Source organism: Sciurus vulgaris (assembly GCF_902686455.1).
Source record: "Sciurus vulgaris genome assembly, chromosome: 4".
NCBI lineage: Eukaryota > Metazoa > Chordata > Mammalia > Rodentia > Sciuridae > Sciurus > Sciurus vulgaris.
In genome coordinates, this window is record NC_136464.1 from 54,516,419 (window position 1) to 54,535,914 (window position 19,496).

Here is a 19,496-nt window from a genome sequence, read left to right on the forward strand (position 1 = left end):
TAAATAATGACAGGATTTCCTTGTATAAAGCCGAATAATATTTATTATGCATATGCACCATTTTTTTTTATCCCGGCATCTGTTGATGGACACTTTGTTTGCTTTCACATCTTGGCTATAGTGAATAAAGCTGTAGTGAGCATGATAATTTCAATTCCTTTGGATATATACTAGTAGTATATGATAGTTCTACTTTTAGTTTTCTGAGGAAACTCCATGCTGTTTTCCAAAATGGCTGCACTAATTTACATTCTCACTGATGGTGTATATACTCATCAACACTTGTTATCAATTGTCTTTTCTATAATAGCCATTTTAGCTACTGCATTGTGATTGTAATTTGTATTTCCCTGATGACTGGAGAGGCTGAGAATCTTTTCATGTACTCGTTGGCCATCCTTTTGAGAAATGTCTGTTCAGATCTTTTCCCATTCTCAAGTCAGGTTATTTGTTTTCCCATTCTTGTGTTGTTTGGATTCCTTTATATATTTTGGATATTAGCCCCTTATCAGATGTATGGCTTGCAAATATTTTCTCCCAATTTACAGATTGTCTCTCCATTCTGTTAATTGTTCCCTTTGCTGTCCAGAAGCTTTTTGGTTTGTTGTAAATCCGTCTTTTTGTTTTGTCTTGCTTTTTTCAGAGACAGTTTTATATGTCTGAAACCTTAGAGCAAATTTTTATGAAATTCAAGTTCGTATATTTTAGGAGGAGTGAATTCACAGCCTCTAAAAGATTCTCCAGGGGATTCATAGCCTGGATAAAGAATATTGCCACTGGTTTGGAAGCACATACATTGCCCCAGGCTAGGATGACCAACCTCCCAGTTTGCTGAGGATGGAGGTAGACGAAAGCTCCTGGGATGTGGGGCTTTCAGTACTAAGCAGGGACGGTTCCAGGCAAACCAGGACAAGTGGGTCACCCCACCGCATGCAGTGGCTTAATCCATTTTAGCAACTGAAACAGTCCACGTGTCTGCTCTGACCCATCACTGGCTCAGGTATTTAAGCGCTTCTGGAGGCAGGCGGCGCATGAGGTGCGCATGCGTTTCATATAAAGAAACCTGCGTCCTCGCCAGCACCTCTGGGGGAACCAGCTGGGTGGGGAGAATGGATCCACCCTCCTGGAAGGTCACGGTCCCTACCCTTGACCTAGGACATAAAGCCCTACAAGTTTTTACTGTTCATTTCAGTGATGAAACTGGAGAAAGGCTGGCCCAGGAGGTAGTGTGCGCAGCTAGGAGGAGGGCCCGGGTTTCATGGCTAACTCTGCTCCCCTCTCTCCCTCCTAGTTGTCTTTCAAGTCTTTTATGGTGTTTCACTTAATTCAGAAGGTTTTCAACTTTATGAGATCAAATCTGTTAGTCTCTTTCTTTACGGCCTCTGAATTTTATGTCTTGATTACAAAACCATCCTCACTTCAAGATCATAACAACACTGCAATTTTTTTCTGCGCCATAGCTGATACATAAGAGATGAGTGTGGCTGCGTTCCAATACAATTGCTTTATGGGCACTAAAGTTTGAATTTCATATAATTTTCACATGTCATAAAATATTATCCTTGTTTTGACTTTACCCCCCCAACCATTTAAAAATATAAAAACCACTTTGAGTTGGCAGGTTACCCAAAATAGCCACCATTTGCCAGCCCCAAAAGTAGAACTGCAAGTTGCCAGCCTGCTGCTCCTGCAAACAGTCCAAGTCAGAAAATAAAAGCAGTTTGTGGACATAGCACATTATTGATGCCTAGACTTAAAGCACCAAGCTGTAAACAACTCAAACTATAATTTGAGGATCTGGTATATTATTTCTGCCTAGACTCAAAACATCACTTCTTTTTTTTACCCTACAAGCATCTCTCTTAAGCAGAATTTCTATAGTTAATGTAAAATATTAAATATAATAAAAATAACCTTCACCACCTGCAGGTCAGATAGGAATTTCATTCCATTATCTTTCAAACTGTGATATCAGAGTTTTATCTGTGAGTTCTCAGGTGCAGAAAGGCAGAGGGTAACCCAGGAAGCCGCAGGAGTCTGCTGCAAATGCCCTTTACCAGCAAAGCTATTAAATAAAAAAGATGTCACATCATCAAATTTAGAAGTTTGTTTCTCTGTTTAAATTTTTCTTCCTGCCAAGTGTGGCAGTATACTTCTGAATTCCCAGGTACCTGGGAGGCTGAGGCAGGAGGATCACTTAAGCCCAGGAGTTAGGGGCCAGCCTGAACAATATAGCGAAACCCTGTCTTAAAAACAAAAGAAAAAACTTAGAATTTTCTTCCTGATATCTATAAACATAGTATATGTAGACTATTTATAAAATAATAATCTGAAGAAAAATTTAAAAATTAAAATCACTGTAGTCTCACTTCCAAGAAATAATCACATTAATTGTATGGTAATGGTGTGATTGTTTTCATGTGTGCAATTTGATTATGAATGTTGCTTAATACACTCTACCTGTGACACACACACACACACACACACACACACAGCAGGTTAATAGCAAAACGACAGTTCTCAACTTTAAAAAGTACCACTGGGATGGCTGGAGGGCTGGCAGACTCCATCATTAAATTCATTACCAATAACAAGAAATGCTGGGTGGAAATTAAACATCAAAAAAAAAAAAAAAAAAAAAAAAAAAAAAAAAAAAAAAAAAAAAAAAAAAAACCACACTCAAACTAGTATGAAATAAAGGGAAATCTTCAAGTTCCCCAAACAAAGAGGAAAAGAAAAGCCGAGCTGGTGAGCAGCTAGGCAGCTGCAGCACCCCTCAGGTTTTTCATTGGGGAACACGGGAGACTCCACGAGATTGTATTGCTCAGTGGAAATGGAACCTTCACCCATGGGAACGGAAGAGCCGGCAGGAAGCTGAGCAACTGAGGCACAGCCTAGCCTGCTGAAAAGCTCCGCCCTGCTCCAAGCAACGCCTTCCACCCCCTTAGGGCCGCAGGTAGAATAAAAAGCACCAATAAAAAGTCACTCCCCCAAGCATATGGGGGCACGTGAGGAGTCTGAATCCATACGGAATGGAAAAGTGTCCTGGTGTGAGCATGCCCAGCCAAGCAATGAACATAAATACAGGCGTCACAACTACCTTGGACATCCTGGAGCCACAGAAGCCTTTGAGGAATACTCCCTAGGTGACCCAGGGCACAGCAGTTCCCTGGAAAACCAAGCCGACTGAAAATGAACTCTCACTAAAATATTACACCCATGCGAACAAATAATCCACCATGAGACAGAGAATCTATAGACACTAAAAATGAGAATTAGCTACCCAAGGATTGGAGATGACGACATAACAAGAATATTTGAAATTATTAAATAAGAGGAGTAGAAATTAGATTTTAACAATTCAATGAAAATGAGTACACATATTTAAAAGAACCAAATAGAACTCTAAGAAAAGAAAGTTATAACTTTTAAAAGAAAAATCTCAGTGGATGGACCAACTAGCAGGATCAGCCAACTTAAAACTAGTAAAATGGAAAAAGGATTTCATGAAGATTGCCAGTACACAGAGAAAAAATGAAAGTACACATATGAAAAAGATGAAAATTATGAAACGGAGATTAAGACACATGAAGGACAGGATAAAAAAAGATTGAACATTCTGAAAGAGGAAAAACTAAGTACAAAGAGGAAAAGAAATATTTATATTTATGCAGTGACTGCAAATTTTCCAGAATTAAAAGAAAATCAAGTCCTCAGATTGTTCCAAGCAGGATAAGGAGAAATACTCCACATCTAGGTTCACTGTAATGAAATTATGAGGACGTAGAAAACTTGCAATCATTGTGCATTGCTGGTAAGAATAAAAAACAGTACTGCTATTATGGAAAACAGTCTAGTGGCTCCTAAAAAGTTAAACATAGAATTACCTCACAAGTCAGGAATTCTGTTCTGTAGATATGTACCTCCAACGAATTGAAAACCAAGATTTAAACAAAACTTTTGCACAGTTTTTCATAGTAGCACTGTTCACAATGACCAAGAGGCAGAAACAATCCAAATGTCCTTTAATGAATAAATAAACTGTGGTAAATGCTATGAAATGGAATATTAGTCAACCGTACTAATACATACTACAATACAGATGAACTCTGAAAATATTATGGTAAGTGAAAGAAGGCAGTCACAGAGTATACACTGTACCATTTCATTTATTTGAAATATCAAGATAGATAAATCTGCAGGGCACGGTGGCACATGCCTGTAATCCCTGTGGCTCAGGAGGCTGAGGCAGGAGGATCGAGAGTTCAAAGCCAGTCTCAGCAATTTAGCAAATCCCTTAGCAACTGAGCAATAATCCAACTGTAAAATAAAATAATTTAAAAAAATAGGGCTGGGGAATGTGATTCAGTGGTTACCCCCACCCCGACCCTGACCCCTGTTCAAACCCTGATACCAAAAAAAAAAAAAAAAAATCCGCAGAGACAGACAGCAGATTAGTGGTTTCCAGGGGTTGGGGGCAGAAACAAATGAGGCTTGTTATGAAGTGCATATGTGTCCCTGACAAATTCATATGTTGAAACTTTAATCCCCAGTGGGGTTTTATTTTGAGGCACAGCCTTTGGAAGTTAAGACCCCCAAGATGGGGTTAGTGTCCTTAGAAGAGAGAGAGACCCTGGCTCTCTCTTTACTACATGAGGATACAACAAGAGGACCACGGCCATCCTCAAACCAGGAAGAGGCTCCATCAGACACAGAGTCCGCTGGCACTGACCTTGAAATTCCCAGCCTCCAGAATTTTGAGGAATAAATTTCTGTTGTTTAGGCCATCCGGTTTAAACTTTTATTTTTTATGTCATTTTTATTATAGCAGCCCGAATCGACTGAGATGGGGAATAACTGCTTCATGGTACAATGTCTCCTTTGGGAATGCTGGAAATGTTTGGAATTAGAGGAAACGGTTGTACAACATTGTGAATGTATTGAATTGTATTCCTTAAAATGATATTTTTATTCTATGTGAATTTCAGCTCAATAAAAATAGATTTCATCAAGAAAGTTTAAAAAAAAACCATAGAGAATAGGAGAAAATATTTGCAAACCATATATCTGAAAAGCACTTGTTTCCAGTGTTCATAAAGAACTCTGAGAATTCAACAGTTTAAAAAAAATAGAATAATTATAGATTGGGTAGAGGATTTGAATAAACATTTTTCCAAAGAAGATATATTAATGGTCAACATAATCATTAGGGAGAAGCAAATCATAACTACCATGAAATACCACTTCACACCCACTAGGGTGGCTATTATCAAAAAGACAGATAATAAATGGGTGTTAGCATGTGAACAAATTGAAACCCACATATGTGGCTGATGGAAATGTGGAATGTAGTCACTGTGAAAAACAGTCTGTTAGTAACTCAGAATGTTAAACAGTGACCATATGACCCAGCAATCCCACACCTGTAGAAAAAAAGAAGTGTATGTCCCCTAAAAACTGTACCTAAATATTTGTAGCAGTATTTTTTTATGTTTTTTCCCTACACTTTTATTGGTGCATTATAGTTGTACATAATGATGGGATCTGTTGTTACATATTTGTACATGCACACAATATAACAGTGTAACTTGGCCTATATCACATCCCAATACTGTAATTTCTTTGAATTTTGAAAGCAATCAGTTATAAAGGTTGATGTTGAAAGTATACCAGATGACATAAGGGAAAGGTCAAGCTTCCTGAACTGGGGTTATTCCTGTCTTTTCTAAAGATAACTAAAAATATTTTGGTACATCAAAATTCTATCCAGCAAACATTTGTGAACGACTTTCTATACCCCAAGCTTTGTAGCAGTATTGATCATTATAGCCCAAAGTGAAAACAACCTGATGAATGAATAAACAAAATATGGTCTCTTTATATACTGGAATATTTTTTGGCAATAAAAAGAAATGAAGTACTGATACTATCATGTGGATGAACCCTGAAAACATTATGCTAAGGGAAAGAAGCTAGAGACGAAAGGCCACGTACTGTGTGGTCTAGTCTATGCGAGATGGCCAGATTATTTATTGAGGCACAAAGTTCATTTAGTGATTGCCCAGGGCTAGAGCAGTGGGATGAAGAGAAATTGCTAATGGATACCGGGTTTCTTTTTTGAGGTGATAAACATGTTCTAATAGGTTGTGGTAACCCTCGCACAACACTGAATATACCCAAACCATTGAATTATACACGTTAAATGAATGAATGTATGATATGTGAATTATATTTCAATCAAGCCATCATAGAAAAAATGTAATAAAAAAGTCCAAATCATAATGACCACTGCAATAGTTATGTGTTATTGAGTAACAAATTACCCACAACCTAGCAGCTTAAAATAGCAAATGTGATATCACACAGTTTCTGAGGGTCGGGTAATTGCAGTGACTTTACTGGGTAGCTGTGGCTGAGTTTCTCCTAAGGTCGTAGCCAGTGTTGCCAGAGACACCGCCATCTCTGAGGATTTGACTGGGGCTGAGAATCTCCTTTCAATTCACATACTAGTGGCAGGAGGTTTGAGTTCTTTGCCACATGGCCTTTCCATATGGCTGTTCATGACTCATCGTCCCCCAGAGTGGATGATGACAGAGAGAGAGAGAGAGAGAGAGAGAGAGGGAGGGAGGGAGGGAGGGAGAGAGAGAGAGAGAGAGAGAGAGAGAGGAACTACCTGAGCCTAGGACAGAAGCCACAGTCTTTTATAACCTATCTTAGAAGCAACATACCTCCAACTCTGCCATACTCTCTTGGTCACACAGACCAATTCTGTGACAAGACACAGGTATGAACACCAGAACATGGGGATCGTTGGGTTGTCTTGGTCCATAATCTTACACCACATGTTGTACCACGGCAACAAATACCCCAGCATACCGTGGCAGGAACTGCTTGTTGCTCCTAATATCCATTCTTCCCTTTTCTGTAGTGATAAGATCCTCCTCTCACTTTTCTGCCAGGTTCCTGGCTGTTCACATTGAATAAAGACTTCATTTCTTAGCCCACCTGCCAACTAGGAGATGACACTGGATGAAGCTCTAGCCAAAGGGAAGGAAGAGGAAGTGATGTATGTAATGTTCTAGTGTCTTTACTAAAGAGAAGAACTGGACCCTTGTAACTCCTTCCATCCTGTTGCTGGTCATATGGATAGGGGAGGAGGGGGGCAAGGCACCATTTTGGACCAGAGAGCCAGGGCTACATACTAAGTCTGGTAGACCAGAAATCTAGATGCATCTTGGGTTCCAGAAAAGTGCAAACTTCCCATCTTAGCCTTATGAGCCTTACTCCTGGATGAGTAAGGCCCTAAATAATACAAGTATATAGGAGATAAAATAGATATGTGGAGAAAATCGTAATACTCTATTGAAGGACTAAAGGATGAACTAAGTAAATACAGGGCAGGACTATGCCCACGTTTAGGAAGACTGAATAGCCTAAAAAGTCTGTTGTCTCCAAATTAATCTATAAATTCAATGGATTTTTTTAATCAAAATCTTGACACTTATTTCTTATATAACTTATTAAGTTGACTTCAAACTTCATATACTAGAGTGAAGGTCCAAGAATAATGCAATTTTGAGGACTATTAAGGAGGGAGGACTTTAAAGCACAGACATATTATTTAAAATTAAAATAGGAAGGTGGATGCAAGGGGCTTCAACTGTACCCAGACCCGCACCCAAACTGTAATTGAAACAAATTCGGCAAATGTTAATGTGCATTATGTTTGTAATACTGAGCAAATGAGTGTTTATTTCTCTGATTTTTATTCAGTTTTGAAACATTTCATAAATATGTTTATGAATAATTAAAAATAAAATCCCTGGTGGGAGAAGATTAAAGAAAACCAACCAACCTGCCCTGTGCCTCACTCTGAGGTTGGTTCTTGTGGTGTTTCCTCAGTCTTGTGCTTAATCTTGCATCTCCTAAAAAGAGGCAGAGACGCGGAAGTAGAATGTGGGCTTTGGAGACAGGAAATCTAAATTTATACCTATTTCCCCTCCCTACTACATGACCTTAGATAGCTAGGCAACGTCTTACTCTTCCTTTTCCTTATTGGAATAATGGGATAAAATGCCCACTGCAGATGGTTGTCCTGAGGTCACCTCAGGTCAAGGTTATCTTTCCCTGTGATGATCACCACTGACACAAGCGACAAAGCTTCTCTGTACACATTTACAAGATCATAGAACAACTCAAAGCCATGTAGGGGAAGCCAAGAAAGAGCTTTCAGATTGTTTCTGCTTAGTCCAATGATTCGGATGCCTAAAATATCGCACCAGGTGTTTTCTTTGCTCTTTGATTAGTAATGTTTTGTATATATCTATGAAATTTTGCTAAACTTCCTTCTAGTTAGTGTTGTTTGTTTGTTTGTTTTGTTTGTTTGTTTGGGACTGAGGATTGAACCCAGAGGTGCTTAACCACTGAGTCACATCCCCAGCCCATTTTTATACTTTATTTAGAGACAGGGTCTTGCTGAGTTGCTGAGGGCCTCTCTAAGCAGCTGAGGCTGATTTTGAACTCACGATCCTTTTGCCTCAGCCTCCAGAGCTTCTGGGATTATAAGCATGTGTCACCCTGCCTAGTCTCAAGTCAGTCTTAAATGCCTTTGCAATACTGTTAAAATTCTGATTCTGGGGATATATCTCAGTTGGCAGAGTGCTTGCCTTACAAGCACAAGGCCCTGGGTTCAATCCCCAGTACCGAAAAAAAAAAAAAAAAAAAAAAAAGATTCTGATTCCATGAGTGTGTGACAAATTGGTGTTCCACTCACTATGGCTTTTTTTTTTCTTTTTATTTATTTGTTTTTAGTTGTAGAGGGACACAATATCTTTATTTTCTTTATTTATTTTTATGCAGTGCTGAGAATCCAACCCAGTGCCTCACACACACTAGACAAACGCTCTGTCACTGAACCACGATCCCAGCCCCATGGCCTACGGGTTTACAGCAGCCTGAGGAATATAAAGCCATGAGTTTAGCTTGCTTTTGCCATAAGCCTTTCAAGGTCATGCACAGGAGACACATTAGAACTAAAAATTGTTATTAAATAAGTGCTCATAAAATTCTTTGAGATTAGGAGAAAATTTGTCTGAAGGTTATTGTTCTTTTATGACATCATCCTTGTCACCACCTATTTAATGTGAATATCTGGTGAGGAATGATGATTTTTAAAGGGAAAATAGAATATGCTTTTAGAAAATCTTTGCCTGAGGAATGTTCCCGAATGCTTGATTTCTAAATATTTCTTCCTGCTTCTTTCCTCTCTTCCCTCTGCTAGGAAAGGCACCAATGCCCAGACCTGGCTACAAACCCCAGGAGCCCAACGGCTGCAGCTCCTATTTCCTGGGTCTCAAGGTACCAGAAAGTGTATGTACTGCGAGCATTACATTCTTGGTTAATTGGTTTTAACTAAGAGTAATCCAAGAGTTATCACTGGTGGAAGTGATCATTTATGAAGTCTTACTGAGCAACATAATTAGGTATTTTAAATTAGATCTGGGGGAAGGGAGAAAATTCTCATAGAAGATATCTGATTTCCTTTTCTCAGAGATCGATGTCCCTCAGGTAAGCCCCTGGTAGTGGATTAGAACTTTGAAGTCACCACTGCAAACATCTGCCAACACTTGGGGTATCAAAACATCATTTAAAATAAGTCTGACAAGTTTCACTTATTTAAATTAATGAGCCGTTTCAGTGACGTGCTGGTACTGCCACTGAAAGCTGGTTATTTTAATTATATCAGTCTGACTTTTGCAAACCACAAATTTCACTTTGATAGTGTCAACTCAGCTATGTTTGGAGGATTGACATCAAAGATATTCGCAGTCACACCCCCAGCTGCTTGCTAAATGTTTATTAGCACATCGCTGATTCTTTCACGAACTGTCGGACTCCCTACATTTCCTTTAAGATTTGGGAGCCCTTTTACCCTTTTACCTTCTTCACTGTAAAACAGAAACTTCATGTAAAATGTAGCTGGAGGGATTTCCTTGTAAACTATGATTTTGAATAGTGTCTCACTTGATTTTTCTACTGATTCAAAGATTTTACTTTGCAATTTTTTTTTTTTTTTTTTTTTTTTTTTTTTTTTTGGTATTGGGGATTGAACTCAGGGGCATTTAACCACTGAGCCACATCCCCAGACCTTTTTTGTATTTAGACAGGGTCTCACTGAGTTGCTTAGGACTTCAATAAGTTGCTGAGGCTGGCTTTGAACTTGTGATCCTCCTGCCTCAGCCTCCTGAGCCACTGGGATTACAGGTGTGCACCACTGTGCTTGGCTACTTTGCAGTAATTTTCTAAGCAGCATAATGTTTATTCTTTTAACTAAAATGCCGCTCACATGTGGGACATTTCATGCAAATTATAAGAGGATTCCTTTCCCTCAAGATGATTTTCATCTATATGTCAGAAGTGTGTCTTAATATACTTATTTTGTTACAAAAAGAATTTTGACTGCCATTGGCTAGATTTCCTTTCTTTCTTTATAATACCTTTATTTTATTTATTTATTTATTTATTTATTTATTTATTTATGGTGCTAGGCAAGTGCTCTACCACTAAGCCACAAACCCAGCCCGTATTTTCTTTTTTAAAAAATATCTTTATTTAATTTATTTTTATGTGGTGCTGAGGATCAAATCCAGTGACTCATGCATGTCACCCCAGCGCCCCAGATTTTCTTAATAAACGTATAAATCCATATGTCTTGGGGAGGGTATCCTCTTAGAGATGTGTACCCTGTATCCTGTACAACCTGGGTGCTCAGTCTTGTCTACAATCCTTAGAAAGTTATGGACACCAATGTTCTTAGAAATTTTCTTTGAAAATTCTTTCAAATATAAATTTATATTAGAGAAACCATGCATTTTTGGCTATCAATCTAATAGGTAGAAAATGGGTCACAATTATTTATAGAACTGATGACTAAAAAACAAGCAGTCCGACTCCTGGGTATTTATCCTAATGAATTAGTCTCTGAACTATAGTGACACACGCATTCCCATGTTTACAGCAGCACAATGCATAATAGCCAAACTGTGGAACCAGCCCAGGTGTCAACGGATGAACAGATAAAAGAGTTTTATTCAGCCATAAAGAAAAATGAAAATGTCATTAACAGGAAAATGTATGGAATTAGAGATCGTTATGTTAAACAAAATAAGCCAAACTCAGAAGGTCAAGGGTCCTATGTTTTCTGTCATGTGTGGAAGCTAGAGAGGAAAAGGGAAAGAAAGGTGGGGAGTGGGGCATTCATGAAAATCAAAGGGAGATCAGTAGAGGAAAGGGACCAGGGAATGGGAGGTGGGGAGGGAGCGGGAAGTGCTAGGGAGTGACATCCGCCCAACTGATACTGTTACATTGTGCTCAGTAGGAATGTGAAACAACGACCCCAACATTATGTACAACTATAATGCACCAATTTTAAAAGTAGCAAAAAACTCAAGTGATATGCACTCTGTTATTTAGAACTAGTTCAAGAATTTCCAATTAACTCAAATTGAATGATGGTTACTATACTCATCTAATCCCAGCTGCCTCTATCTTATGTATTTTTAGTTCGGGGGACGGGGACAGCAAAATCTTTTACCTTAGGTATCAGATAATGAGAATTTTTCCAGAATTATAGCATCCAGGTCTTTGCCTCATCTCTCTTAATGTGACATTTTTTTAAATGAAATTTTAAAAAATATTTTTTAGATGTTGATGGACCTTTATTTTATCCATTTATTTATATGAGGTACTGAGAATTGAACCCAGTGCCTAACATATGATAGGTAAGTGATCTACCACTGAGCCACAACCCCAGACCCTAAAAGGACAATTTTTTTTTTCTATGCTGGGGATCTGTGCTTGCAAGGAATGCTCTCTGCCAACTGAGCTATATCCCCAGCCCTAAAAGGGCATTTTTAATAATTAAAGTCCTTATGCTGTTTAGATATGGAAAATGGAATAAAAAAATCAAATAAGAGAACATTTGGGCTGGTGTTGTGACTCAGTGGTACAGCACTTGCCTAGCACATGTGAGGTGCTGGGTTTGATTCTCAGCACTGTATAAAAAAATCAATAAAATAAAGGTATTGTAACCATCTAAACCTAAAAATATTTTTAAAAATTTTTAAATAAGAGAACATTTAAAGACACCTAAAGGAAAGGATCTGTCATCACTGGATATTCACTCCTCACCCATACTCTGGAGCCAGATTTGCCCAGCCCCATCCAACTCTAAGTTATCAGGAAAACTGCAAAAGATTCTAAGATGCTCTACTTACATCCAGACCCACTCTTTCCAATCTTTTATATACAACACAGTGATTACTCTTCTTGGGTTACTGTTGTAATCATGGCTCTTCCTTGCTCAAGATTCCTTACCAAATCTAACTAGTTACTTTGGAAGTCAAGGCCATTTATCAACTTGCCCTTCTCCCTAATTAAAAAGCAAAAAAACCCAAAAAAGTACTTTTGTTTTGTGGTGCTGGGGATTGAACCCAGGACCTTACACATGCTAGGCAAGTTCTCTAGTACTGAGCTACCCCATCCCTAAGCCTGAAAAATTTGTCTAAGTACACACATGCACCTGTACACCTGCGCACGTTCTCTCCCTGCTAAGATGTTTGAAACACTAAGTTGATTTGCTCACATAGGATCTGCTCATTTATCTGTCTGTTGTATTCTAAGTCAGTCCTCATCTCTAAAAAATCCTTTCTATCTTCTCTTAAAACCATCTAAAAATAAATTCCTGTTTCATAACTGTCAGTGTGGTATTCTGTGATCTTAGTTACTCAGTTTATGCCACAACATTTACAGTTATTTATAGAACTGTGTGTGTGTGTGTGTGATGTTGTGGTTTGGTCAACAGTTGTGTGTTCTGCACCCCACTCTGTTTCCCGACGCACATATGGAACAACACTTTTGAGACGGTGCTATATGGGATGGGTCCCTGAGAAATGCTGGTGATCTCTTTGGTTTTTTTTTTTTCTTCTGATTCTCGAAGTTCCTTTATTGTTTTTCAATTTATTCTTTTTAGATATACATGACAGTCGAGTGTATTTTGACATATTATGCATACATGGAGTATAACTTTTTCTAACTAGGTTGTACGTAATGTGGAGTTCCCCTGGCTGCGGATCTCTTGAAGGATGAATCTTTTTCTACTTTCTGAGTCTTTGATTCCTTTCCTCATACACAATCTCGGATGGAAATGTTAGCCTAAGTGTTCGTGGAATTTGGAGGTCCTGCAGCTCTGTGCTCTTGGCCTCCCTCTGGCCTCTATTTTCATCCCCGGAGCTGCCTGCAGGTTTGAAAATGACTGACATCTCAGTGAAAACTGGGCAGGCGTCATTTGTTAGACTAATAAGCGACTAATAATCAAAACCTAGCAGCCAGGGCCCCTCAGCCTACCCTGCCCAGCGGTGGTGCCTCTGAATCATCTGAATCCACAACAGCATTTGAGAACTGGATAAATACCAAGCTGGGTGAGGTTTTCTAAGGTCTTCAGTCTAAACGTGGCACTTTTCTCCTTCTCTCTTTCTCTTCCCTTTTACAGATGGACTTGGGCATTCCGGCGATGACCAAGTGCTGCAACCAGCTGGACGTCTGCTATGACACTTGCGGTGCCAACAAATATCGCTGCGATGCTAAATTCCGATGGTGTCTCCACTCGATCTGCTCCGACCTTAAGCGGAGCCTGGGCTTTGTCTCCAACGTGGAAGGTAGGTATCCTAAGGACACTGGCTGGTGACAGGGTTCGGTCTTGTTTTCACACAGTGAGGTCGCCAGAGCCCCCTTTACTCAAAGAGATTGCCAGAACTCAGGGAGCTTTCTCTCTGGAACACTAGGACCACGCAGGAAAGGCTGAGGGAAGATTCTGGGCTCCTCTTCAGGAAAGTTCTGGGTCCTGCCCATGGGCTGCTGGCAGTGCTCCTGGTGGAAAGGACCACACCAAAGTCTTCCCAGAGAAATAAAAAACTGTCCTTGAAGACAGAAGAAAGAGTTGCCCAACTGGCCTGAGTTATCCATTCCACCACTAAATAATTTTCCATATCAAGAGTTACGCTACGTAACAGGACCACTTGATTGGCTTTAAGCCCATGTATGTATAAACATATATATATATATACACATACACACACACACACACACACACATATATATATACACACACACATATATATGTATGTATATGTATGTATTTTGTTGACAGGGCAGGAATTTTTTGAAAACTTTTTTTTGTCTAAAGGCTTCTCTGTACTTCAGAATAATTATTTTAAAACACTACTTAGCTACTCAGTTTCCAGCACTGACTCTGTACTTTTATTTCCCTAGTTTTAATCTCTTAGCCTCTGAAGCCAGGACATTACATCCGGGCATTATTATTTTATAGTTTTAGATGGTAAAGTTTGAAATGCAGGCTTATAAAGAGCTGGCCTCACGCCACAGAGAACACCAGCTGGAGAAAGACTCTCGGATCAATGTCTGGAGTGTAGTCCCAGATTGGAAGTGTAAGGGCCTGAAACCGTGAATAATTAATTGACCCCTATAAAAGGGACAGTCACTCTATCCTGTAGCTACAAAGGGTGAAAAAAAAACCTGCTGTTAATCTAAGGTCGGGTCAAGTGACTGTCTCCAAGTCATGTCCTATTGATTTTTTCTCCTAAAAATATCTCCTTGATATCCCACTCACCTGGTTGCTGCAGATTAGCCCAGTCTCTGTGTCCGCCAATCTATTTTATCCACTGGGACCAGCTATGTTTTTAATACCACGTGAATCTAATCATCTCTATCCCCCATTGAAGTCATTCAGTAGTCTTCTCTTCCTTAATGCAAGGCGCTTTCCTGTTCGACCCTGGCTTACTTCCTCCACCATCACCTTGGATATTTAGGATTTCTCTCCTGACAGTTGCCCCTGCAAACCACTTGGACTAGTTACCCAAACCTTTCTGCCCCTCTGCTTGGAACACCCTGCCCATCTATCTGTGGGTGTTGTTAAAACAGTTTTATTAAGCTGTAGTTCATATACAATTCACTCACCTAAGTGTTTGTTAATATGTTCACAGAATTACACAATCAGCCCTACAATACATTTCAGAACATAGTCATCATCCCCAAAAGGCACTTCATAGCTATTAGTGGTCACTCCCCAAACTGCCTGCTCAGCTCAAGGCAACCAAGAATCTACTCAATAGATTTGTCTATTTGACATTTCACATAAGTGGAAAAATGCAATGTGCAGTCTTCTATGATTGATTTCTTTCATTTGGCAATTTTATCCACGTTGTAGAAAGTATCTATCTCATTCCTTTTTAATTGCTGAATAATATTCCACTGTATGACTTTAACATTTTTTTAAAAATCCATGTATCCATTGAATGATATTTGGGTTATTTCCATCTTTTGGCTAAACTACTGCTGCCATGAACATTCATGTATGAGTTTTTATGGGAACTATGTTTTCATTTCTCTTAGGTATAAAGTAGGAGAGAAATTGCTTGGTAATATGGTAATTCTATGTTTAATTGTTTGAAGAATTGCCAAACTGTTTTACCAAATAACTGCACCATTTTATACTCTTACCAGCAATGTACAAAGGTTCCAATTTCTTTGCATCTTCACCAACATTTGTTATTATCTGTTTTCTTTTTTAAATTATAGACCCTAGTGCTTGTGAAGTAGTATCTCACTGTGGATTTGATTTGCATATCTGTGGAAATGAATGATATTGAGCAACTTTTTCTGTGCTTATTGGCCACTGCATATATGTTTAGGAGAACTATCTATTCAAATTCTTTGATCCTTTTTAAATTGAGTTATTAATCTTTTTATTTTTGAGTTGTAAAAGTTCTCCTGGTTCTTTGACAGATATGATCTGCAAATATTTCCTTTTTTTCTCATTTTCTTTTTTTAAACTTTTTTATTTAATTTTTTATTTTTTACAGACTGCATTTTGATTCATTGTACACAAATGGGGTACAACTTTTCATTTTTATGGTTGTACACGATGTAGATTCACACCATTCATGTAATCATACATGTATATAGGGTGATAATGTCTGTCTCAGTCCACTATCTTTCCTTCCCCTATCCCCTCCTGCCCCATTTCCCTCTACACCATTCAAAGTTCCTCCATTCTTCTCTTGCCCCCTCTGCCACCCCCCACCCCCATTATGTATCATCATCCACTTATCAGAGAAAACATTTGACCTTTGGCTTTTTGGGCTTGGCTTATTTTACTTAGCATGATATTCTCCAACTACATCCATTTACCAGCCAATGCCATAATTTTATTCTTCTTTAAGGCTGAATAATATTCCATTGTGTATATATACCACAGTTTTTTTATCCATTCATCAGTTGAAGGGCATCTCAGTTGATTCCACAATCTAGCTATTGTGAATTGAGCTGCTATGAACATTGATGTGGCTCCATTACTGTAGTATGCTGATTTTAAGTCCTTTGGGTATAAACCAAGGAGTGGGATAGCTGGGTCAAATGGTGGGTCCATTCCAAGTTTTTTGAGGAATCTCCATACTGCTTTCCAGAGTGCACCAATTTGCAACTCCACCAGCAATGTACAAGTGTGCCTTTTTCCCCACATCCACGCCAACATTTATTTTTACTTGTGTTCTTGATCATAGCCATTCTAATTGGAGTTAGATGAAATCTTAGGGTGGTTTTAATTTGCATTTCTCTAATTACCATGGATGATGAATACTTTTTCATATATTTGTTGATCACCTGTATATCTTCTTCTGTGAAGTGTCTGCCCATTTCCTTAGCCCATTTATTGATTGGGTTCTTTGTATTTTTGTGTAAAGTTTTTTAAGTTCTTTATAAACTTTGGAGATGAGTGCTCTGTCTGAAGTGTGTGTGGAAAAGATTTTCTCCCACTCTGTAGGCTCTCTTTTCACATTCTTTTTTTTTTTTTTTTTTTGGTCCTGGGGATTGAATCCAGGGCCTTGTGCTTATAAGGCAAGCACTCTAATCTTTTCACATTCTTGATTGTTTCCTGAGCTGAGAAAAAACTTTTTAGTTTGAGTCCATCCCATTTATTGATTTGCTTTTATTTCTTATGCTCTGGGGGTCTTGTTAAGGAAGTTTGGTCCCAAGCCAACGTGATGGAAATTTGGGCCTACTTTTTCTTCTGTTTGGTGAAGGGTCAGGTCTAATTCATTAGATCCATTTTGAGTTGAGTTTCGTGTGGGGTGAGAGATAGGGATTTAGTTTCATTTTACTGGAAATATGGATTTCCAGTTTTCCCAGCACCATTTGTTGAAGAGGCTATCTTTTCTCCATTGTAAGTTTTTGGGACCCTTGTCTATTATGAGGTTACTGTACTTATGTGGGTATGTCTCCGTGTCTCCTATCCTGTACCATTGGTCTACCTGTCTATTTTGGTGCCAGTACCATGCCATTTTTGTTACTATTGCTCTATAGTAGAGTTTAAGTTCTGGTATAGTGATACCCCCTACGTCACTCTTCCTGTCCAGGATTGCTTTGCTATTCTGGGTCTTTTGTTCTTCCAGATGAAGTTCATGATTACTTTCTCTATTTCTATGAGGAATGTCATTGGGAATTGTGTTAAATCTGTATAGTGCCTTTGGAAGTATGGCCATTTTGCCAATATTAATTCTGCGTATCCAAGAACATGGGAGATCTTTCCATCTTCTAAGGTTTTCTTTCTTTCTTTTTTGTTCCGTAGTTTTCATTGTAGAGGTCTTTCACCTTTTTTGTTAGATTGATTCCCAAGTATTTTATTTTTTTTGAGGCTACTGTAAATGGAGTAGTTTTCCTAATTTCTCTTTCAGAGGATTCATCACTTATGAATAGAAATGCATTAGATTTATGCGTGTTGATTTTATATCCTGCTATTTTGCTGAATTCATTTATTAGTTCTAGAAGTTTTCTGGTGGAGTTTTCTGGATCCTCTAAATGTAGAATCATGTCATCTGCAAATAGTGGTAGCTTGAGTTCTTCTTTTCTGATTCTTATCCCTTTAATTTCTTTGGTATTTTTCTCATTTTCTTATGGTATTATTTGCAGCACAGAAGTTTTAATTTTGATTGAGTTCTATTTATTTATTTATTTTTCTTTTGTCACTTGTACTTTGGTGTCCTGTATAGTAATAAGTGTGCCTACCCCATGTCCAGAAGATTTACTGGGTTTTTTGTTTTTGTTTTTTTTTTTAGAGAGATTTATTGTTTTAGCTGTGGTCTATAATCCATTTCAAGGGTCTGGCTTCATTCTTTTTTAAAAAAGGATAAACTCACTGGTTTATTAAAATTTGAATCCAAGTATTCATGATTTTAAAACCTCAACAAATTAAAGGGGAATTTCATCTAACAAAACATCTACAGTATATAAATATATATCTACCACTGAGATACATTCCAAGTCCTTTTAATTTTTTTATAGTTTTTATTTTGATTTTTCTCTTTCAAAATCTTTACTTGTTCTTTTTAGTTATACATGACAGTCGAATCTATTTTGATATATTATGCAAACATGGCTTCACTCTTTTCTATGTGGATATTCAGCTGTTTAAGCATCATGTTTTGAAAAGACTGTTCTTTCCCACACTCTGACAAAAATCAAATGATAATGAATGCAAGGACTTATTTCTAGACTTTTAATTCTATTCCATTGATCCATGTCAGTGCCACTCTGTCTTTATTAATATAAATTTATAATAAATCCTGAAATCAAGAAGCATCCTTAAATCTCAATTTTTGTCAAGATTATTTTGCACACTCTGGGTCCCTTGCATTTCCATTGAATTTTAGGAGCAATTTGTTAATTTCTATGAGAAATGGATAACTGTATGGATAGAGCTTTTGTTGACTCAATTTGAGGAATATTGCCACCTTTACAAAATTATGTTTTCTGATCAGGGAATGTGAATGTCTTTCTATTTATTTAGGTCTCCCTTAATTTCTTTCAATAACATGTTACAGTTTTTGTGGCCAAGTCTTGCACGTCTTTTATTAAATTCATTCCTGTTTTCTTCTCTTTTTTTGGTACTGGGGATTGAACTCAAGGGTGCTTAACCACTGAGCCACATCACCAGCTTTTTCTATTTTTTATTTTTAGATAGGATCTTACTGCATTGCTTAGACCCTTGCTAAGTTGCTGAGGCTGGCTTTGAACTCACAATCCTCCTTCCTCAGCCTCCCGAGTCCTTGGATTATGAGTGTGCATCACCACACCCGGCCTATTTTATTCTTTTTGATGCTATTATAAATGGAATTGTCATTTTAATTTTAACGTCAGAGCACTTACTAAAAATGCATAGGAATAAAATTGATTGATTTTTACAAATTAATTTTATATCCCGCAACCTAGCTGAACTCATTTATTAGTTCTAATAGATTTTTAATAGATTCCTTAGGCTTTTCCTGCATATATATACACACACAGTCATCTACATGTTATTTTCCCTTCTAATTTGAGTGCCTTTTACTTCTCTCTCTTGCCTAGTCTAACTGGTTAGGAGGACG

The 19,496-nt window shown here is 38.1% G+C and overlaps 1 protein-coding gene across 3 annotated transcripts in view; it reads left to right on the forward strand.

Annotated features, from left to right (window-relative positions):
• Positions 1–19,496, forward strand: part of PLA2G12B (phospholipase A2 group XIIB) — a 29,333-nt gene that overhangs the window by 5,295 nt on the left and 4,542 nt on the right. For 2 of the 3 annotated variants that reach the window (XM_079137133.1, XM_079137134.1), the window contains exons 2-3: positions 9,281–9,369; positions 13,550–13,715. In XM_079137133.1, coding sequence (XP_078993259.1) covers positions 9,281–9,369; positions 13,550–13,715 — 255 coding nt within the window. The remainder of the gene's footprint in view (positions 1–9,280; positions 9,370–13,549; positions 13,716–19,496) is intronic. The other variant, XM_079137135.1, reaches the window with a different exon arrangement.